Below are 24066 nucleotides of genomic sequence, written 5' to 3'. Positions count from 1 at the left end.
ATAAAGAGTTTTTGTCTTCATTAGGAATTAATCTGTACTAACCAACTGTCAGTTGGTGATGACAGTTTATTGCCTTCCCTTAACAAGGCAACAGGACATACTTAATTTATCTATTGAGCTAGATACGAAAAGTAGAAACACACATACCTACATATTTTAAAATCAGCTATCCATCATGGATGCCCACAAATGTACCATTTTATGAGTGCATTTTGCTAACTATCTGGAAATAAGTTGATGTTGCTATCTAGGCCTGCTTTCTTTTCCTATCTCACTGTCTACATACCAAAAAGCATCTGCATCTGTGATGACCTACAGTGGTACCTCAGTTTATGAACTTAATTCATTCTGGAAGTCCATTCTTAAACCGAAACCGTTCTTAAACCAAGGTGCGCTTTCCCTAATGAGGCCTCCTGCTGCCAGTGCCCTTCCACTGTTTGGCTTCCGTTCTTAGACGGAGGTAAAATTTGCAAACTGGGACACTACTTCTGGTTTTGCAGAGTTTGTAAACTGAATAGTTTGTAAACAGGGCTGTTCTTAAACTGAAGTACCACTGTATTTCCATACAGACAAAAATAGAATGCTCAGTGTTCTGGGAAAAGACAGAAGAACAGCAGAGAAAATACAGGAGGGCAACATGCAGATTATGACATCAACTGATCAAACCCTTACTGGCAAATTTCCTGGGAAAATCCGAAGCCTCCCATATTAAATATCTTTTGGAAGACTGGTCAAATGATATTACACTGGCCTTGGCAAAGTTTCTTTCGGAGGTTATAAGAAACAAAGATCATTATGCCCTAGATTAAAAAAAATGACTGCCTTGGTTTCTTCCATCTGTCTGCCTGGTTGTTTTAACTGTATCTAGTTTTGAAATTGTTTTGTGGGTCTTTGGACCACAATAAATATTGATTGGTTGATTATGACATCACGTATAAGAAAAAGTTGAGTGAACAAAGTGTGACAGTTCCACATTAATGGCTTTTGTGGATGGAGCCTAGAAATGTTTCAACTTCAGTTTAGATGAGTTTCTGTGTACTCAAGAATTATGCCATTCCCCAGTCTCATTAACATAAGCCCACAACGGCCTGGTCTACACATGCAGTAGAAGAGGAGGTAATGGAAAGAAAGGGTCCATACATGATAGAATGCACTTTATCATTTCAGACTGTGTGTAGGGTGTGGGTGGGTGTGTCACATTTTTCAGTGCCCCTGTAAGGTTGTTGTTTTTTTTAAAAAAAGTAAATAAATATGAAACTAGAAAACTAGCAACAGCAGGGAGTGAGTTTGGATACAGACTCTTTCTGTGAGGGGCTTTTTTTTTTTTAATTTGCAGAAAGCTTGCACATAGATTAGTAATTTTTTTTTTAAGTCACACACCCCACCAGTAGTCTGAAGTATTACAGTCCACTCTACTACCTCAGGATTCTACTATCTCATTCTTTTGGATGTGTAGATCAAAACCAAGCTGTTTACTGTATCAAAAAGTGATTTCTTTAAAATAAAAAGTAACAAGCATAACTTTTTAAGGTTACGCTGTAAAACAGTGTTTTATTCTGTCTTTCATTGCATTGCAATGAATGCTTGCCTGGTCAGGCCTTTTGTTAAGCAGACTATTGGCTAATGGCCCAGAATGGTCAGGGTGACCTCTTCTCCAACAGGCAGGAAATAGCTGGACATTTCTTGAGTGTTTTGAATGGAAGAGAGCTATCAAGAGCTGGATATTTTCAGAGGAGTGTGGATCAGGGTCTTTAGCTACATTTTATACAGTGGTACTTCTGACTACAAACTTAATTCATTCTGGAGGTCCATTCTTAACCTGAAACCATTCTTAATCTGAGGTACCACTTTAGCTAATGGGGTCTCCCGCTGCCGCCATGGTGCCACTGCGCGATTTCTGTTCTCATCCTGAGGTAAAGTTCTTAACCCGAGGTACTACTTCCGGGTTAGCCAAGTCTGTAACCCGAAGTGTTTGTAACCCATGGTGTTTATAACCCGAAGTACCACTGTACTGGATTTTAATTATGAGCTACATTAGGACCTGATTGCTGATTGGAAACTGGGATGAAAATATAATAAATTCCGAAACCTTACAAAAATACCCATTTCCCCCCACAAACCTGTTTTGAAACAACAAATTCAGTGATAATGTCCAACCGTATGCTGCTTTTCACATGCCTTAATAGTATTTCTGTAGGCTCTTTATCATTGGTTACATCTATCTTTCTCAAAAAAAGAGAGAAAGACTCTTCCAAAGGAAACAGGCAGCTTAAGGCTGCTATGACTCTCAGTGGCATGGCGGGGTCTGTTGTGCTCAGAGCAGGAGCAAAGTCATCTTTGACTTACTTTCGTGGATAGTAATGTGGCCTCAGCAGGGTCGCAGCTCTGCCCTTGTGATTGTCAGCTTATAGCTGAGTCACGTGAGACGGGCATATGAGTGCGAAGTGCAAGCAGATTAGCAGGAGATGTCACAAGCTGTTCAGTAGGACTGCTGTGCCTGCCGTTTTCCTGGACCAGACACTTCTGTTTCAGAGACACTGCAGAATAATAAATGGAACTGCTCAATTTGATCAACAATGCAATAGTGTGCTTCTTTTTGCAGGATAAGTTCAAGGTGAAAGCATGAAGACACAAATGACATTTCCCCATCCTCATATTTTACCCTTATTTTACTGACCAGAAAGAGAGTGAACTCTCCTTAGGTGTCAAGGTGAATCCTTGACTGAGGCAAGATTTGAACTCAAGTCTCTCATGCCTCTTTGAGGCTGAGGACGTTGAATTGTGATGCTACGTTTTCTAGGTTTATATGTGGCAACCACAAGAAAAATCATCCAGTCCTGTATGTTCTCTATGGTTCTTGCATCTTTTCTTTGAACACAGAAAGTCTTCTGGTTTTTAGAACAGAAAAGTATGATAAATTTCAGAGGCATGGATGCCTTTTGTGCTCTTTTAGGACAGTGTTTTGACATGGGTAGTGACATATTTGGAAAGTGAACCTATCACATCTCACAGCACACATCCGTGATTAAATTTATGGCCCAGTTTTTGTTATATTAATCAATATTCATTATTGCCAAAATGTTTTGGGGGGTGTTTTTACTTTTTGAAATATGGCAACCCTAATACGTTTATCTGGAAAAGCGTTTCAGTGATTATGAAAGGTAAATTTTAAAAATGAGGTAATAAAATGGCACTCACAACAATGTGTGAGGAGCTGCAAATGGCCCCACCCAGAGCAACTATGCCATGGCCACTGTTGTGAACAGAACAGAGTGAGTTGAACAGATTTGAAAAGAGCAATACTCTCATGAATGTGGAAAGTCTGCTGCAACTTCACTTGTAATTTGCAATGCAAGATCAATGACTGGAACCTCCTGTTTAGAAACTGCCTGGGTTGATGAAAAGTTGGCTGAATGACCACAAATACATGGAAATTAAGAGGTATTGTTCTTTATTGGTATCCACTATTGAGCTAAAATTTTGAATCAGAGACAGCAAATACAGTCTCAGAGCTGTCAAACAATACTATGCTTCTGCTCAAGACTGTCATTTCAGTAACTGACAATCCCAGACCCGTACCCATGTCCAGGACACATAACTCCATCTGCTAGAAACACTTAGTTTTATATTCTATACATGCACATGTGCATATTAAGTTACCTAAGGCTAAGCTCTTCAGAACAAAGATCATTACATAGCATTTAAATGAGAGATCATGTAGACAAAACAGAATGTAGCATCTGAATAACTCTCTCCTGCCACTAGATAGGTTAAGCAAGAGAGCTTGTAAAAATAAATAGCAGTCTGTAGCCAATATAATTATTTACACAGCAAGTTAAATTAACCTGTATGCACACTATTTTATTACAGTTATCACGGAAAACATTTATCCCTGGTGCAAATCCACTGGTGTTGCTTGTGGTGAACCATGGCTAGCTTGGCCCCATTATTCCTGAAAATTCCGAATGATTCATGTATAGCAGTGGTGTCCAAACTTTTTTCAAAGAGGGCCAGATTTGATGAAGTGACGGGCCATAAGGGCTGACCAAAGTTGTTGACCACAGGGGCCAGATTAACCTGACCGGTGGGCTGATTAGGTCCCCCGAAACAGACTTTGTACATACCTGATGTATAGGAAACCAGTTTTCCTGGTAGTTCTTTATACTTCGCATTAACGTACTAATTAGCAGCAGGCTGCTTAGTTAAGTTACACTGACCACATCTGCACTTCACAGTAAAACCATGGTTTACTGTGCATGAATCAATTACACCTGCTCTTCTCTTCCATAGTGCTGGGGAGAAACAAACCATGGTCTCTGGCTTAGCACTACATAAAAACCAGGGATCATTATTTGTTTCACTCAAAACCACTGCAGTCAGCAGGGCAGAACAGGATGGCTTACCAACACAGAGATTGTTGATGATAACTGAAAAGGAGATGGGAGAAGCAGCAGGGAGGTCAGTGAGAATCAGATTAGTCCTGATGCAGAACTTGCACTGCACCAAACTGACAGCTGTCTTGACCCTCCATGCAGTGACCTCCACGTTGGGAAGCCAGGTAAGCAGCACCAAACCACTTTGAAGGCCACTGCTGCTCTAAACAAATCATGATGATAAGCCAGGTTTTGTACTTGGCTGGTCAAGAATAAACCACCATCCCTGGTTCAGACATTATGTTATGCCAGGGATTTAGGTTTGCATCCTCTATGCATTAGCAGGGAATGGAGCAAGACAGCCCAGATTGCTATGTTCACCACAAACCTTTAATTATGGCTTACTGTGATATGCAAACTGAGCCTGGATCATAGCTGTCAACGTTTCCTCTTTTTTAAGGGAAATTCCCTTATTCCGAATAGGATTGACAGCTATGGTCCTGTATATTCATTATAAAAATAACACCCTACATTTACACTGGGCCTTAAAAAAGAATCTGAAATGTCTTAGAAATCATTCTTAGTCAAGCTTTCAAAACACTCCTGTGAGGTAGGCTAGTTCATCACCCCCTATTTTACAGATGGGGAAACTAAGGCACAATGTGGTGCAGCTACAACCCTATACCCACTTAAATGAATGAATTACATATAGAAATGAGCTTCTGTTTGTGAATTGCCCTTCTTTGTACAATCCTGCACATGTGCAAAATATTGCAGCATGGGGAGAAATCAGGACCAGCACACATACACAACTGGTTGGTTAATGTTGTCAGTTCTGACAAGCTTCTAATATCTGTTGAGGGATGTGGAGATTAATTCCAGGGTTCCCTTTTGTCCTTTCTTACTACTTCAAACAAGGATCTCTGGAGTGGGGTACCTATATATTGCAAAGTAACGAAGATAAATTAGCCTATGTATCTGATACTTCTCTGCTCCATTTCCTGCATGCTTCCCAGCTTTTGATACCCCCCTCTTAATATTTACATGGGAGTCTTCATTATATATTTCCTCCTTTAAGAAAAGCCCAGAATTATTGTCTATGAAATGTGTTCCTATGTGTGCGTATTACATAACTGAAGATAGCATTTCCTACATCTGACAAAAATGAGCCCACAAAATGTCATGTCACAACAACCCTGTTCACCTTTAAGGCACCACTCTTTGCTGTTTTTGCATTCAGAATGAGCTTCAGGTTCATATTTCCAGTGTTATTTATCTCTAATTCAAATAAATAAGAAAAAACCAGAGTACCAAAATGTAGAGCTTTATGGGCCATGCCTAAACCTGATCCTTACGTTGCAAGAAATAATCCTTTATGTTCACCTAGGCAGCCCTACTCCCCAAAAAGACAATAACATTTAGTCCACTGAATGCCTAGAAGATCTATAACCCCTGACTGAATTTGTTCCCATGTACAGGGAACATTATAAAGATGTGTGGGGGGGGTGTAACTTTCCTCCTGCAACATACAGGAGTTTGTGAGGAGGGAAGAAAGATAAAAAGTGCTTGTGGAAATACACTGGGATACCCAGCTATCATGTGCAACCTCACTTGTAAAAGCAGCCTTCTTAAACAGCATCCTAAGAAAACCTGCTGTTTTCAAGACGGTTTCAGTCACCATATGAAGCCCCTTTTTATTATCAGGCAGATTAGCTTGGGTGGTTTGTCCATAGTAGTTGCAAAACAAACCCTACAGGTGTCAGCTTGCTACCCCTTATAATAAAAACCACCACATTCCCCATAAGGGTGTAGCAGTTTCCCTTGATTTCAACATTTCATAGCAAACTCCAAATCTACTCCAGATCCCTTTTAAAAGTGTAGATCCGGCCATCCTTTTGCCAGCATCCACTTGTAAAAGACACATGCAGTGACTGAGATCCAAAGCCAACAGGTGGATGTTTTCAAGTATGAAAGTCAAGACTATCAAAAATTAACAAAGGATTGGGAAGCCTAAATTAACTGGCACAGGTGAATGGTCTCCAAATAGCATTGTGTGTTGCAGTGCCTCCTTTCCAACACACATTCCAAAGGTGCAACAGGACGGGATTGCTTTATCTCTCAGAGGCCAAAAAGCCTCAAAAATCACAATAGTCTTTAAAGTATCTCCTGGGAAAATCACTGCCTTAGCATATTCAGCAAAAGACAGACCAGTATATTAAATTAAAAAATATATAGGTGCCTGGAAATATTACTCTGGAGTATTTGTCAATGGCGTGTGTGTTTTGCATGATACGGAGGCTAACATGTCCCTTCAGCCCTTTCTTCCTTGAGGAGTTAGACTCATTATTCAGGGCCAAATGGACCACCATCTTGTCTTGCTTATCCTCCTCAGCCACCATCTGGCCTCTTGGGTACCCTTCTAGGCTATTGGTATCCGATTCACTGTAAATACCATCCAGCATCATAGTTTTTGTAGAAGGTATTCCACACGTGCATGGGAACTGAGAAAAGAGAACAATAAAAGGCAGATGAAAACTCAGGCATTGCAAAAACAGAACAGGGGACAAAAATTACACCTTGATTTTATACAGAAAATGCATTAATGTTGCAACTGAAAATCGTATTCTCTTTTTCTGCAGTTTCCCAAAGTTATTATCAAGACACACTAAACCCATACAGGTGTACTATCCATCTGCTCATGAAACCCTGTATGGGTTAAGCAAAGGTGAATTCAGGGTGGAAAATATTATTTGTGTGACATAAGATAACAATAAGTTTTAATTCTGAAATTTTGCATCCATTTGGACTTACATTTCCTTGCAGTAAAGGTGCAATACCAATACTGGAGATCCTTTAACTACCATATTTTTCTTATTTTCTGGAAGTCTGCAGCTCAAAATTTGATTGAAAAATAGCTGAGGATAAAGACAACCTTTCTTTTTATACAGTAACACTGACTTACATAAATGACTGTAGAACTCAGAATGGTGATCACACAAATTATACTTTTCCTTTTTCTACAATTAACAATATATGAGTCACCATAAAAGCAAGGTAAAGGTAAAGGACCCCTGGATGGTTAAGTCCAGTCAAAGGTGACTATGGGGTGCAGCGCTCATCTCACTTGAGGCCAAGAGAGCCAGTGTTTGTCCACAGACAGCTTTCTGGGTCATGTGGCCAGCATGACTAAACCACTTCTGGCGCAACGGAACACTGTGACGGAAGGCAGAGTGCACGAAGCCTTGTTTACCTTCCCACCGCATCAGTACCTATTTATATACTTGCACTGGTGTGCTTTCAGACTGCTAGGTTGACAGAAGCATCTCATCCTCATCGTCAAGAGGGACGCAGGTGGTGCTGTGGTCTAAACCACTGAGCCTCTTGGACTTGCCGATCGGAAGATTGGTGGTTTGAATCAGTACAATGGGGTGAGCTCCGTTGCGCCAAAAAAATCACAGCAGCCTGGACCCAACTCTATTCACACAAGTGGCAAACACTACAACTAATCAGCTTCAGATGAGGATATGTATCCCCATCGGCATTAAATGATATTTCAAGCCAGCTGACTGGGGCCCTAGGTGAACATCGTGTGGTTCAGCTGCAGATCCACCTGATCAGATTCACGTTGGCTGTATGTGTGGATCTCTGGTTTGCTTGTTTAATTGTGGGAAAGATGCATGAGCTACCCCTTTGCACTTGACATGGAAAGTGCAAATGGGATGCATATGTCATTCATGCATCTGTTCCGGCCCCTTAATTAATAATTAATTATAAAATTATAATTAATTAAGGTCATTTATGAGCTCTCTTCAGTAGCAGGAGTCTCAGGGCAGGGTACAATTCAGAAGACACAATGAAAGTATAAAAGCAAAGCTACAGAGTTCACAGAAGCCACAACTTCTGTGTAACACAAGAGGCCCGTCTATATTTTGTATTGCAAGCGTCTAGCTCCTACTATTATATTGGCTGAATCCAGTTTTGAAATGCGCACCTGACTGGTCAGGGCTTCGTCATGATTCATCAGGAGTACCTAAAAACAATGCAGCAAACACGGAGAAATGCCATACTGAATTTCCCCCTTCTTACCCTCCCTATATTGTCTTTGCCAAAGTCCCAGGTTGCAGACTTCCCCAGTTCTGATCTTAGTTTCCTTCCCTCTGTTGTTCCTACTATCACCAACTCCTGCTTTTGTGGTGTCAGGGATTCGGAGTCAGCTTGCATGCTCTAGACAAAAATTGTTCACACACACAGACACACAAGGGTCAGTTTTCCTCATTCGCATTCACTAGCCCCTAATATATTAGTCAGGTGTGCAGGAAGTGCTTCTCACCTTTTCTCGCAGCTTCCTCTGCTTTCGCTCTTGCACAGTGGTCAGGTAGTTCACGGCTGCGTACTCTATCACCGAAAGGAAGACGAACACAAAACTGACCCAGAGGTAAATGTCCACAGCCTTGATGTATGAAACTCGAGGCATGGAGGCATTGACGCCCGTGATGATGGTAGACATGGTCAGCACCGTCGTGATCCCTGAAAAGGCCCCACACAAGTGTTAAGGATTGGGTTTAATTTCAGCCAGGTCTCATAGCCACAGAACCTGTTTTCAAAAAAAAACTATTGCTCAGTGTGGTACATGTGAAGTGATAATGAACAGAATCTGCTTGAGGGTGTGCAGACATCCTCACCACTAAGCAATCACAGACAGACACCAGGCACACTGTGTTCAGTGGAAGAACTTGCAGGAAGGAACACTGGACCCCCTGGAGTATTTTAGAATTAAATTACTGTCAACAAGCATCTATTATGAAGCTGAGCTTAGTTTCAGTGTTAATCATTGGGTCTTAGTCTCTCCCCATTTTAGTTTGGAGAATACAGTAATTCAAGAATGAGAAACCTTTTGACCTCCAAAAGTTACTGGACTGCAACTCCCATCCCATCAAAAGCCAGTGTGGTATAATGGTTAGTGTTTTGAACTACAGCCTGGGAAGCCAGGGTTCGAATCTCCTGAGTGACTTTGGGCCAATCATTGCCTAATCTTGGTGGGGATTAAATGAGGTGTGGGGAGAGCCATGTACACCACCTTGAAGAGCTACTTGGAGGAAAAAGTGAAATATACTGTAAATGCAATAAACAAACAATCCTTACTGACCACAGGTCATGATAGTTGAAGCTGCTGAGAATTAAAGTCCAACAACAAATGGGGGGTGACAGTTTCCCTGGCCCTGCAGTAATTAAACTCTGCCTCTCACGCAACTTAAGTCCATTAACTCCAATGAGTCTACTCTGAGTGTAACTTGGTTGGATATAGCTCATAGGGACTCTGTAGTTTTCCTTCCCTTGTATCTAGCTCTGCCGTCCTTTATAAAAGTTGAGAATCACTCACCTAACGATACTCTAGCCGGCACAGCCCTGCGATCAATCCAGAACGACACCCAAGATAGCATGACCATGAGTGTGGCTGGAAAATATGTTTGCAGCAAAAAGAAAAAGATGTGGCGACGTAACGTGAAGTTAATGTACAAGCGATTGTACCAACCTGTTAGGGAGAAAATGGCAGCTATTAAAAATGTGTGGTGGTCTCCTTATGGCAGTATGAGCAATAATCAGGTGAGACATAGTATGTAATACAGAGATAAAAGTCCAGCAAAGGGAGGGAGGGGATAAAGGATGGTTCTGAAAGTACAAAAATAGAAGAACAGAAAAAGAGACAAGGAAGAAATATTAATATTATATACTATTACAATGGTACCTCAGGTTAAGTACTTAATTCGTTTTGGAGGTCCGTACTTAACCTGAAACTGTTCTTAACCTGAAGCACCACTAATGGGGCCTCCTGCTGCCGCCGCGCCGCTGGAGCACAATTTCTGTTCTCATTCTGAAGCAAAGTTCTTAACCTGAAGCACTATTTCTGGGTTAGCGGAGTCTGCAACCTGAAGCGTATGTAACCTGAGGTACCACTGTATATAGATAACACTCTGTGTGATTAAATTTAAAGAATTCATTTTGACTTCGGAACAAGTTTCTATTCTCATTTTACAAATGTGGAGTGAGACTGAGAGTGACTTTGCCAAAGGATTTACACAGTGAGGTACTTAATACTGTTAGTATTAAACTACCATATAAAATGACACTTTTGTTCCTTAACAGCAGGTTGGGCATCATTAACATATACACAGAGTGCCTTTGTGCTTGTGGAAATTACGTATTATCTTAGAAGATCGCACAGCTTTTGGTAAATTTAGTACCATCCACTGATCTCCAGTATTTTCACACCTTTTTTGCATTTCCACATTGAAGCCTACATTATATAGAACGTGCGGATGATTTTAAAATGGCTTGCTCATGCTTTGATTGCATCCACGCATGCATGCAAATAGCATGAGAAAGTTTCAAAGGTGCTTATTAAGGCCAGACTAGAGAATAAAAAAGAGGCACTTGAATGCAAATCCATCAACATGCAGAGTTTGACCCTTAGTATTATGCTCAATGATTTTTAAATAGAGAACAGACAGTTTTTGTGGTATAGTTTTTAGAGTATTGGACAAGGGTTGGAGAGTTCCAAGTTGAAATCTCTACTCAGCCATGATGCTCACTGGATGACCTTTGGCCAATCACTATCTCTCAGCCTAACCTACCTCATAATATTATTGCGCAGATAAAATGGGGATGGGCAAAGCTTTGAATCTTGCCCTTCAAAGAAAGGCAGGATGATGGTGATGGTGATGATGATGATGAACAAAAGACAGAAAAGGGACTAGTGAAATTTTATTGGCATTTCACCAGGCAAACTTGTGAGGCTGGGTTATAAGCGTTGCAGGCATTTAGAAGAGGATTAGCAAGAAAACCTGATACCAGTGCTACTATAGAAAGCGAGTCTGGAGGTTGTATGAAATTTTTGTATCAAGAACTGAGACAAGGAGATTTTCTCATCTGTTTTTAGAGATTCATTCCCATTTTTCCAGTACAGCATCAGATCTTCATCTGTGTAAGCATCTGTGGAGGGTAGTGATGGGACAAAAATAATATTACATTTATAGATCAACAGCAAAATAGTGAAATAGTCAGATGAATCAATGGCTTAATGTGAGAGGGCAATAAAATTATCTGTCGGTTTTTTAATATATAATGGACCTGGGTGCTGGCTGGTACTGATACTAATCTCCTGTATTTTTATCTTGTGAACCGCCCTGAGATCTTCAGATGAAGGGTGGTATATAAACAATAATAATCTCACATAACTAAACTGGGGTTCTTAAGAAAACAGGCAAACATTGGACAGAGGAGGAGAAAGTATTATTAGACATACATGCTTGATTAGTATACCTCTACTCTCAAACTTAAAAAAGGTTTATGCAGCAATCCTACATGCATTTATTCAGAAGTAAATCCTGTAAACTCAGTGGGATTCACACTCAAATCTGCATAATCCTATGCACATTTACCCAGAAGTAAATTCACTCTTTTCAGTTGGGGTTATTCCCAAGTGGGATTGGGTGAATCTGTCAATTTTGGCTTATCTCTGTTTCTCATTATCACAGTTTTAAGTTATACACATCATTAAGAGTTTACTATTAATTTCTCACAATATACCTAGTTTTGTATGCAATTTCTTTATATATTCCTTATATCAGCATTTTTGGAAGGCATTTTGGTATGTTATTTTCACTCATATATACACTCATATATGCATCTTTGTACAGATTTCCTGGCTAGAGAATGCTTTGCAAAATTTAGAGAAGTGCGAATCTCAAAGGATGGCTGTGTTTCAGTGATGATGAGATAGGTTCTCCTTCAAATGCAAACTAAACCAAATTTCTCCCTATTCCTACTTCCAAGAAGCCATACATAGGATTGTAACCTTAAGCTTCTGTCCCTCTCCTTCAAGGACTTTGGGAATAACAAAGCTATAAGTGTGGTGTGCTTGGGATCTTTTATACCTTTTTTAAAAAACCGAAACTGTAATTTTAAACATTGCACACTACCCCGAGTGTTACTTTTGTTCCAGATGGGTGAGACATGCACACATGCATGCATACATACATAAAAATTGTTAATTCTCAGCACTCTCACCAGATGACAGTTTCCAGGATTCTTTGCACAGCAGCCATGAGAATTGCACTGTTATAGAAACAGTATCATTTGTAGTGTACATATACACAAAATTGTTGGAACATGGCATGGCTAAATGGTAATACTAAATAGGGTCTTGCTGTATATACCATGGGTGGTGAACCGTTTTTCAGCCAGAGGACACACGAATGTAAATTTTATGGTTCACAGAGCAATTAAGCCTCTTCCAGAGTCAGGGATGCTCAGCATTAACATCTGCATAATTGAAACATGCCTTTTCCACCTCCTAGACTCCACGGTCTGCAGGATGTTCCATTGGTTGCCCCTCGGTTACAGTGACATAGACATTTACCTAGACTTATATCCAGTCTCTGATATGCTGGATTCTATGCTTGATCAGCTCTTATATGACTACATTTATTGGCTTGTGGTACACAGTCATCAGCAGATCCTATGGATCCTATGTTCACTTTAACATGCATACTTCAAACAAATCCATAAGGAATTGTGTAGACATCTAGGAAAACATTGCAGATAGAAACATGAATGCCACATACAGCTTTCGAGCTCCAGAGTACAAGTCTGCGAATCTAGCGGAAATCGGCTGAAGTCCATGTTGCACATGGCTGTAACTGTGATCCTAGAAATTCCAAAAAGAAAAGTCAGGTTCGCTAGGTAGGGAATAGGACTGAGTCACAGGTGCAGGTAAAATATAGGAAGATAGTACCTTCCCCAATCTCCATACTTGGGCAGGCTTCAAGTTGTAATTGATTCAACTGGTGGATTAATAAAATTACAGTGTAATTGCAGATTAATTAGTGGAGTTGAGATAACCAGGATCACTGTGGAGGCCACATGCACTTGGTTTTTCTCCTTCTTTCAGGTATTATATTAATTCCTGTTTTGCCACATGCTATACAGAGGAAGAGGGACACAAGTGGCACTGTGGGTTAAACCACAGAGCCTAGGACTTGCCGATCGGAAGGTCGGCGGTTCGAATCCCCGCAACGGGGTGAGCTCCCGTTGTTCGGTCCCTGCTCCTGCCAACCTAGCAGTTCGAAAGCACGTCAAAGTGCAAGTAGATAAATAGGTACCGCTCCAGTGGGAAGGTAAACAGCGTTTCCATGTGCTGCTCTGGTTCACCAGAAGTGGCTTAGTCATGCTGGCCACATGACCCGGAAGCTGTCTGCGGACAAACGTTGGCTCCCTCGGCCAATAAAGCGAGATGAGCGCCGCAACTCCAGAGTTGGTCACGACTGGACCTGATGGTCAGGGGTCCTTTACTTTTACTTTTATACAGAGGAAGGTAAACAGCGTTTCCGTGTGCTGCTCTGGTTCGCCAGAAGCGGCTTAGTCATGCTGGCCACATGACCCGGAAGCTGTCTGCGGACAAACACCGGCTCCCTCGGCCTATAGAGCGAGATGAGGTCACAACCCCAGAGTAAGTCATGACTGGACCTAATGGCCCTTTACCTTTACCTATTAGTTAAATTAGTGTTAGTTAAAACGCCCGTCAGATATTAACCATCAAATATTGTTATTACATTGTAGAGCTATTCCAAGATATTTCTGGGCAAACAGTACAGAGCTAATTGGTGCGCTTTTCACCTCATACTATAGAGCACATGGCCATCCGGGAACACCCGCAGCATGATGTTGTCAGTGGTTGTGTCATGAATGAAGGATCTCTTTGAGTGAACAAAGAAGACATCTGGCACCCAGATCTTCTTCACCAGCCTCCCATCGAAAGTCATGCTTTTGTTAGTATGACTGGGAAAGGAGAGGCGCTCATCCTTCCAGTAATGCCTCAGGTACAGTGTCATCGTGAAGTCCTGCAATGAGAGGAAGAGAAAGGGGAGATAATGTGTCTTGTGGTTTATGCTCCACACATGTGAAAAAATGAGTAGAATGGATGAGGAAAAAGTCCAAATGATATATCCACTGCTGAGGTATGGAATCACTGTTTGTCTTTAGCAGCATCCCAGAGGACTGGAATGCCTTTCTTGTCCTCCTCACTTGTTTACCTGTTTATGAACACATAACACACGTAGCTGCTTCTTTGTTTAAAGTCAAACCTATAATGATATCTCTATCCGTGGTAATCTCATAACAATATTAGTTGTAAGAAATAAGTAAAAGTCAAGAGTGGGACACCTTACCTTTACCTGGAAGCAAAATATGGGTTTTTTTTCCTGACTAGGCATAGGTAATCAAACCTTAATTGAAAATTACATACCATATCGACCTCAGAAATACTGTCCAAACTTTCAACCTGCACGTCCACCCCGACAGGAATAGCAGGGCCTGTGACAGAGTGAAATTGAACTATTAAAAACTACCTATCATAAAAAACTATTCTTATACAAATATTTACATAAAATTGTCATTAAATATGCTATACGAAACCACACAGCACCACAACATATAAATATCTTATTAATTCCTTCATTATTAATATCTATCTTCAGCATTTCATAAACATCCTATAAAAAACTAGAATCCTTAAATATACATATTAATATGATCTCACAAAAATTTCAAAAATATACCATGTAACTGAATATATTAAGCTTTCTATAGCTGCATAGAGTCTAGCTCAAAATTGGATATACTACAACAATGGAATTGCTGGACTCCATTTATTTATTTTTTCCTGCTTTTGTTTTAGATATTATTACATATCTGACTGCTTCCAAGTGTTAGTTAATTGTAGAAACTGCTAATAACATTCCTAGAAGAAGAGTTGTTAGCACAGTGCTTTAAATTGCCATACGCATTTGACTTTTGTAAAGTCCACATCAGGGGTAGGTAACCTAAGCCCTGGGGACCAGATGCGACACAATCACCTTCTCAATCCAGCCCACGGACGGTCCAGGAACCAGCATGTTTTTGCATGAGTAGAATGTGTCCTTTTGTTTAAAATGCATCTCTGGGTTATTTGTGGTGCATAGGAATTTGTTCATATTTTTTTCCAAAATATAGTCCGGCCCCTCACAAGGTCTGAGGGACAGTGGACTGGCCCCCTGCTGAAAAAGGTTGCTGACCCCTGGTCTACATCCTGACACCACACACAAATCACATAGCGTTTATGTTCAAGCATAGTGGAAAGATTTTTTAAAAAAGAGTATCCTGCTGAGTAGTAGTATAAAACAGCAGGAATCATTAAAAAAACTACAGCCATGGTGAGCACTTTTTATAGAATCAAAAACAACATAAATCCAACAGCCTCAAGCCCTGCCTGGGTGGGTTTAGAAGGTTGTCCGTGCTGCAGACCATACTGTTGAATTAAGCATCTGGTGATGAGTCACAGGAAGATGTCAAGAGATTTCTGATCTCGCTAATCCTTGCGGTCATTAGAGAGCTGCTAGGTTTTTAATCCTGTCTCTGCTTCCAACTAAACTACACAGTGGTAGAAGGGGGAGGTCAGGGGGGGAGGATGCTGCTCCAGATGATTAGTTAAATTCGTCACCAACTAACACTATAGAAGGGGAAACAAAATAAAACTCTGACGTACAGGAAATAAAGGGTGGGGAAGGGAACAGAAATGGAAAACCCTGAAAGTATCTGTTAGAGATTCTAGGATGCAATGCATGAGGAATGTCTCTTACACAAGTCCCTATCAAATGAGCAGCTGGGGGTGGCAGTAGGAGCTGCCTGGTGATTGGGAAGCTTATTTTGCCTATGGCCCCCAGTCTTAGCTTGCTTGGTTTCTCTCTCATAGTAAATATAAAGCAGGGATGGGGAGCATCTTTCCCTCGCAGGCTGAGTTCCCTAGAGGGGACAACTCCACAGGGTAACTGCAACTTCCATCTATTTCAGTAGGGGTTGTGTGAGAGACCTTCTCACTGATAACTTTGCTCCCTGCTTCCATCAGTTCAGCCTTCCGTCTACTTTTTAATGTGTGGAATTTTGTTGCTTGCTTGAGCCTGTTCAGGACTCCTTCAAGTGACCTACTGTATTTATTGAGCATTCTTCCTGATTTGCTTGCACAAAGCTTACAGGGAGGGTAGATTCCTTTTGATTTGATTGCAGGGAGGTGATACGGCAATGAGCATTCATCCTGATTTGCTTGTGGGACATTTACAAGATTTTCTATTAATCACTCGTTCGTTCCACACTTTTCATTGCATTACTCTGTTACTTTCTTAGAGGAAAAGAAGTCAATTTCTTGTATATATAGCTAATTTGTTGTGCTACAGTAACAGAGTGCTTTAACTGTGCAATCCTACATTTCTCAGTATGCACTTGAATCCCTCTCACAAAATATTAACAGTTTGGAGGCAGCCTCAGTTAGGAATTTTGGCTTATCTTGGATATGTTTATCCTTATACTTGTGTTTCTAAGCATCTGATTTAATCACAGTAAAATATGGAAATGTATGTAACAGCTCTCAGTTGGACTTCATAAAGCATATGAAACTTCCAATTACAGGGGCAGAACTTCCCCGGCGGCACCCTGTGTGGTGCCAAAATTTGGTGCCCCCAAGGCTCAGCCATACGTCTGGATTTTCCTGGACATTAGTGGTATTTCAAAGGCAGAATGTCTGGGAGGAATTTCCGAAAGGCGGTGCTTTGACCTGGATCTTAGACAAGTCAATAACTTTCGGGTCTTCCTAAAAAAAAAAAGCTCAACGTGGCAACCCTAGCTCTGTGCCCAGTGCAACCAAACCAGTCACGTCCCCCTAAATACGCTTCTGCACTTCTCATTTTCCCTCAAGCGGCAAAATGGGATGAGCCGTCCCTGTAAACAGCATTTAGGTGTTTACAGATTTTGAATAATAGAATGAGCATGTACAATGCCGGCCAGCCACCTCTAACTATTAAACGATATATATGTCTGGCATGTCTGGCAACAAGTGCCAGCTGTGGTGAGCCCTGGCATGACCCACAGCAGCCCAGGTGTCGATGTGGGGTGTTTGGCTGCTACCTACATCATCTGCGACCCTGGGGTGGTTATTTAGGGAAGCGGGTGCTGGGCTGGGCTTCAGCTGCAAGGTCTAGCCTTAGCTGCATCACTGCAGAGGAGCTTCTTGGGAGCCAAGATCTTGTAGGGAGGTGGGGGCTATCATGGTGCTTTGAAGAACTTGCTTCTCCCCCCCCCACCTTCCCCCTTTCATATACTGCAATCCTACATCTGAATGAACCTAGCAGGGTTGACGTCACTCCAGCTTTTACATTTGTGTACACAACAACATTACGTCAGCGATTCACCATGGATGACTGGAAGGTTCTGTAGGTTAGGATTAAGTTCTGCTGGCAGGGCTCAGCAGAGAAGCTTATGCTGCTGCACCTGCCCGCTAGGCTTCAGGCTGTGGTGGCTAATCCTGTCGTTCCGTGAGCAACATTTGCTATATTTTTATTTTCAAATTGTGATTGGATTTTAGATCTCCTTTAAGAGGCAAGAGATTAATAATCTGGGAGGCTGAAGCCCAGACTTGACCTTGCATGAAAAATAAGCACAGTTTTAATTATACCAATGATCAAGTACAAGGTGCCTCCCGTCCACTTTGATATGGAATGTTTTATAGATTTCATTTCAAGGAAAGGACATGCTAAATTTGGTTGTGCTCACTCCTTCACTGAATCAGTGACCAAACAGATCAAAAGGGAGCACAGTTACAGTGTCTAAACAGTGCAGAATTAGTGTACGCACTTCTTTTGACAATGTGCCCCCAAACCTGCAAAAGCAGGAACAGGAAAGGAAGGCACATGCAGCATTAATCTAACATAGAAGCTACCCAAATATACACAAGTTAGGCTATTTCTGTCCAGATAAGGGCACAGCTGAGCCACCAGCCAAAGGTGATGGAAGGCACTTTGCACCACTGAGGCCACCTGAGCCTCAAGCGACAGCAAAGGCTCCAGAAGTACCCCCAAGCTACGTAACTCACTCCTTCAGAGGGAGTACAGCCCCATTTTTATCCGCAGAGCCCTGCTCTAGTGCCCACAGGATCATCTCCCCTGCCTCTCCCTGCTGCCAAATTAATGCTTGAAATAAACATTATGTTGTAGCCAATGCATCAAGCCACAGTGTGCTTAATGGCTGTGGTCTGTGTGTCATGCCCACATTTTCTTCATTTTGCAAACATGCCAACAGGCACCCAAAAGATAGCAGAACCTGCTTTTAGCTCATATGTGCCAATTAAATGTCACCCAGTAGGAACTGGCTGGTACTACACTGGTTGGGGAATAAACCATATCACAGGAACCGTATTAGACTGTTCTTCGACGGAAAAGATACAGCTATTTTAAGTATCAGCTAAAGCTGCTTATTCATGGACTCCCTATAAAAAAGAGAGATGTCCTAGATGAAATGCTTACAGTGAGAGTTTGAGGAAGGGAGCCCAAATGAAACATTTACATAATCTTTAGATATTAATATTTGTAGTAAATAATACCTGAACATCTGCTAGCTCTGACAAGGTCATTGGCACTGAGATAACTCTGAAAGGGTCAAATCAAATGTGCTCTCATATTAGGACAGGAAAAGGCTCTGCCACATGCAAGGAAAGGAGAAGTCAGATGCATGAGGTGAACAGAGATTTTAGATATATATTCATATGGGATCTATATATCCTGTATGGTGGGATGCGGTGGACATGCCAAACTGAGACAAAGGCCCATCTATACTGCTGTTTAATGTGGACACTAAGCTTCCTGTACCTCCACGAATGAACCTTTATTTGCATCAGCCATCGGCCATAGCAATAAAACAGCATCCATTCATTTTCCATTGTCCATGTGATATTCTCCACAAAATCAATGCCTTCCCACCACTTTCCTCCCCCTTCGTCCGAATTTTCTCATACCGTCTCCTTTTCAGAGTACCCCTGGTATAACAAAATCCAGACTGAGGGAGGGGGAAGTATGGCAAGGCAGTGATTTAGAGGAGTGCATCATATGGACAATGGAGAATTAATTGAGGTACAGGAAGCTACACATTAAACAACAGTAGGGATGAGACCCAAGAAGTACATCCTAAGAGCTGTGACCCAATCACTTAGGTAAGCACACTGAGCTGCTGACACAAATTAGATGGTAATTCCATAGCTCCAGTCAAAGTTGTACCCAGATTTGTGTGCATGCCTACAGTTAAATTCAGCTTGGTGCTTACGTACTGCATCTGCCACTAACATGCTTTCTGGGTTACAGGTATAAATTGTGCAGCTTAGAAAAGGTCAGTGAATGTTTTCAGCAAAATCTATGGAGCATGTGCTTCTTCACCACATTTATAGGTCTGACATTTTATTATGTTTTTGTATGTACTGGAAGCCACCCAGATGGGCAGGATATACTACTACTACTACTACTACTACTACTACAGTGGTACCTCGCAAGACGAATGCCTCGCAAGACGAAAAACTCGCAAGACGAAAGATTTTTTTGTTTTTTGAGTTGCTTCGCAAGACGAATTTCCCTATGGGCTTGCTTCGCAAGACGAAAACGTCTTGCGCCTTTTTCTTAAAACCGCCAATGCATTCCTATGGGAAACCGTGCTTCGCAAGACAAAAAAATCACAAGATGAAAAAACTCGCAGAACGAATTAATTTCGTCTTGCGAGGCACCACTGTACTACTACTAATAATAATAATTACTTGTGCAAAGAGGATCAATCATCAATCCTGGAGGCTTGAACTCAGTGAGTCCCCACAATGCCGTTCCCACCATTTTTTGTGGGGACGAATTTGCAACACCCCTCCAGTTACCTCCAAAGGCTGGTCTCATGGTGAAATCATGGTCATCTACCCTCAGGAGCTGTTCACTTTTTCCTGTCCGAGTTTTGGTCATGTCGTGGTTCTTCTTATATATGTGACTAAAATGGAAAGCAAAGAACCAACTGTCACTCCTAGACATCCAGCATCATCATCTTCACCATCATCATCACCATAGTACTGAAATTCTATATACTGTATTTTTTGCTCTATAAGACTCACTTTTTCCCTCCTAAAACGTAGGAGGGAAAAAGTGTTTTTCTTGTTTTCCTCCTCCAAAAACTAGGTGCGTCTTGTGGTCTGGTGCGTCTTATAGAGCGAAAAATACGGTAACTTGGATATTACAATGGAAGTTGAAGTACTTTCAGACTGTCACTATTTTGCGGGTGGGATTCAAGAGCATGCCAGGAAATTTAGTTTGAACAATAAAAGTGAATTTGGTGTTCTTGCACAAAATGTCCACTTAAAAAAACCAGACTTTTTGTGGCAAAGAAAGTGTTTGGAAATGCTCTAGAAAGTGTGGAATAATCATTGCTTGACTCAGTGCCACATAACCTCCCTGCAACTTTTGTGCAAACTATTCAGGTTGAATCCTCAGTAAACAGGTTGATTGGAAGTGACCTTATAGTTAACTAGCATAGTAGCAAAAAGATAGCAGAGCAACCTCTTGATATAAAAGTGAATATAACATACATATGTGGAAATTTAATTATAGTCCAGCTAAAGGTATACAGGGGTCAGTTAGGTAAGAGGAAAATGTCTAGTTTTCTAATCACTACTGATTTAAGAGAGGGGATTAGAATAAATTAAGACCCAAGAGCCCTTTGCTCTAGCAGTGAGATCTGCAAAGTTGTACATACTACTGCTACAGTCAGAAACAGATAAATTTCAATGCTAGCTGAGACTGATGGGAGTTCATTGAGTTTGGTCCAAACTTGTGCAGCCCTAAATAGCCTCTCAGTAGTGATTGATTTCTAACATTTTGGAAGTATTCATAATATGGAATGAGGCTAGTACACTGTAAGCCTTTGTGGGGCAGCCATATTTGTGAGTTAAGTAACACATCCTCCAACTCAATAGGTGAAGGTCTCCGCCACATCATACCCCTTGCCCATCTAAGAACAGGAAGCAGGAGTGTGGAGACTCACAAAATGGTGGCCCCAGTCTTCATTAGTAGTGTACTACCACCAAACATTACAGTGGGGAGTGGGGATTGGTTGCCATGGGAGATGCCATTTTGGGCTGTATGTCCTTGTCACAAACACTGTCAGGGGTTCTATCCAATGTGCAACGCAACATGCCAGTGGGGAAATCATGGATTAGCACACTAAGCTCCCTTTGTTGGCTCCCATTAACCAGATTGCAAACTTCTGAAGCAGGGAGCCTCAGGCATTCATGGAAGCTCCCAGAACAATTTAGAGCCCTATTCTTCCAGAATTCTCAGTTGTGCATGGAGGACATTCCATGCTTGCCCTCCAACTTGTGGAGAGTGATTTGAGACTGTGGTGCAGAGTTTAGCACACTCACGACTACTATAGTGTTGTCTTTATATATGAGTAGAGCATCTGAGGTTGTTATTGGCACCCGTCTGTCTTGAGACGCAAGAGGCAATGGAGTGTGCCTCCGGAGGTGAAGTAAAAGTGCTGTGTTTGCAGCACCAAAGTGGCCTCCCCAGGGTGTGCAAGCTTGGACAGTTTATATGGAGGTCCTGGGATGCCCAGATGACAAGACCCCCCCCCCCCCTTGGCCTTGCTGATGTGGTCAAAATGCTGGATATAATGTGTATTCTGCATATAGGGAAGGGGTGAGAAGGCCTGAAGAAGAGGAGACATTTTTGAACCTGATGTTAAAGACTAATAGGGAGCCAGTGCAAAGAATGAACAAGATTGGAGAGTGAGGTTATGAGCACAGAAGTTGGAGAGGGCTTTCTGGATCAGTTGAAGAGAATCACTATAGCAGGAAAGGAGTGATTCCTGCCATCTATATAACATGCAAAGTGACAACAATCTTAATTGAATACAGAGAGATGATGGAGGTCTTGGAGGAAGAAGCAACGTCTTCATTTAAAAGCCCCCACCTCTAATCCCTTGGCTACAACCCACCCACTCAATATGACCATCCAATTCCTCCCATATGCTTGTTGTTTGAGGCAGTAAAAGGGCACAGCTAGCATTAATCTGAATGTTACAACATTATGTTTCTTCTTCCACAGTGTGCACCTTAACTGTACTTATTTAGTAGGTCTTCACTAGTAAGCAAGCTTATGTTTGAAATTGTGAACAATTATAATGATTAGGAGTTGTATTTGTTTAGTACACTGAAAAAATGTTTTCCTAGTGCTTTCTAAATGTTAAATGAAATTGTGCCTTCTAAATGTTAAAGCAAAAGTGGTCATGGGTTAAAAAACAACAATGTATTTTTTAAAGCTACTAATTGCTAAAATCTGTGTGCTGACAGGTCTCACAAAAAACTGGTTTATTCCACTTCTGTGCCCCACAATGACGAAGAGCTACAAACAGTATAAAACAAGTACAATACTTTTAATCTGAGAAATGTTGGAAGGATAGGGAAAGGAAGATTTTATGAAGCCCACTGCCATATGAAATAATGCCATTATTTGTTGAAGCACAAAGCATTAATCGATTAACAGCTTGATAGCAGATTAAAAATAGAGTTCCAATTAATCAGAGTCTGCCATCTGGGGCATTCCCAATGCCACTTACAAAGCCACAACCAGGTCTCCAAATTGGCTTCTTCCTTCTATGGCAGGATCTCCCTTCATGTGGAAGAAGGGGTCTTTGAGGAAACCTTGTTCTCTCTTGGATGCTTCTGCCCAGAGAGTAGGTCAAAAATCCAGAAAAGAGCTGGCCCTATTGCTGGGCAGTGTGTGGCAGCCACCTCAGGTAGCAGTTGCTGACAGTCAGTGACGCTGAGGTGTTGGACAGAGCTACATGTGCCACACGACCTGCCCTGCACCTCCTAAGCCAGTCTCTGCTGTCCTAAATTGTGGTGGAGGGTGCTGATGTTGTCCAATTGCCAGTGTTTGAAGTGAGAGTTAACCACCTAACTTTGCTGGCTCCCAGTACATTTTTGAGCACAATTCAAAGTGTTGGTGCTGATCTTTAAAGCCATAAACGGCCTCAGTGCTATACAGCCAAAGGAGCCCCTCCACCCCCATCATTCAGCCTGGACACTCCAAGGGCCTTCTGGTGGTTCCCTCACTGCAAGAAGTGAAGTGAGAGGGAACCAGGCAGAGAGCCTTCTCAGTAGTGGCGCCCGCCTTGTGGAATGCCCTCCCATCAGATGTCAGGGAGATAAATGACTATACAACTTTTAGAAGACATCTGAATGCAGTCCTGTATATGGAAGTTTTTAACATTTGATTTTTTAATTATGTTTTGTTGGAAGACACCCAGAGTGGCTGGGGCAACCCAGTCAGATAGCCAGGGTACAAATATATTATTATTATTATTATTATTATTATTATTATTATTATTATTATTATTATTATTATTATATTATCATCATACATTATTTGCAGCATGGCTGGAGAAGCTGTGGTGCTCCATGTGTTGATGGGACTAGAACTCTCATCCGTGACCATGTTACTTCGTTTCTGATAGTTGAATGAATGATATTAAACAATATGCACAATCCCACATATAAATGGTATGTTAAAGCTGTTTATTCTCATTTTTAAAATTCTGCAAAGGGTAGATGTTGTTTCACACCAAAAGGTATTCCTCCATAAAAAGAAAAATGTACTGAGGAGTCAGCTCTTAGGAACCTTAAATTGTGCAAAACTATGAACAAGAATCCCGTGCCCATTTATGCATCTGTAGGCCCTTCCTGGGGACCTGTATGGATAAGTATGGTCCTGCAGGTTTTAATATAAAGGGTGAAAGTCAAGCCAGC

The 24066-nt window shown here is 41.4% G+C and overlaps 1 protein-coding gene across 2 annotated transcripts in view; it reads right to left on the bottom strand.

Moving 5' to 3' along the window:
* Positions 1-3434: 3434 nt before the first annotated feature.
* GABRR2 (gamma-aminobutyric acid type A receptor subunit rho2) overlaps positions 3435-24066 on the bottom strand; it is a gene marked incomplete at its 5' end in the record, with an annotated part of 22402 nt that continues 1770 nt past the window's right edge. The window contains 9 exons of one of the 2 annotated variants that reach the window (XM_083433529.1): positions 3435-6874; positions 8460-8597; positions 8704-8900; positions 9754-9906; positions 11223-11363; positions 12998-13080; positions 14049-14272; positions 14677-14744; positions 20146-20252. In XM_083433529.1, the coding sequence (XP_083289655.1) occupies positions 6566-6874; positions 8460-8597; positions 8704-8900; positions 9754-9906; positions 11223-11363; positions 12998-13080; positions 14049-14272; positions 14677-14744; positions 20146-20252 (1420 nt within the window). In that variant the 3' untranslated portion in view covers positions 3435-6565. The remainder of the gene's footprint in view (positions 6875-8459; positions 8598-8703; positions 8901-9753; positions 9907-11222; positions 11364-12997; positions 13081-14048; positions 14273-14676; positions 14745-20145; positions 20253-24066) is intronic. The other variant, XM_083433530.1, reaches the window with a different exon arrangement.

This window comes from Podarcis tiliguerta (assembly GCF_965153285.1).
Source record: "Podarcis tiliguerta genome assembly, chromosome: 3".
In the NCBI taxonomy this organism is placed as follows: Eukaryota; Metazoa; Chordata; class Lepidosauria; order Squamata; family Lacertidae; genus Podarcis; species Podarcis tiliguerta.
Note: the sequence above shows the minus strand (reverse complement) of the source record. Positions and strands in the feature narration are given on the sequence as shown.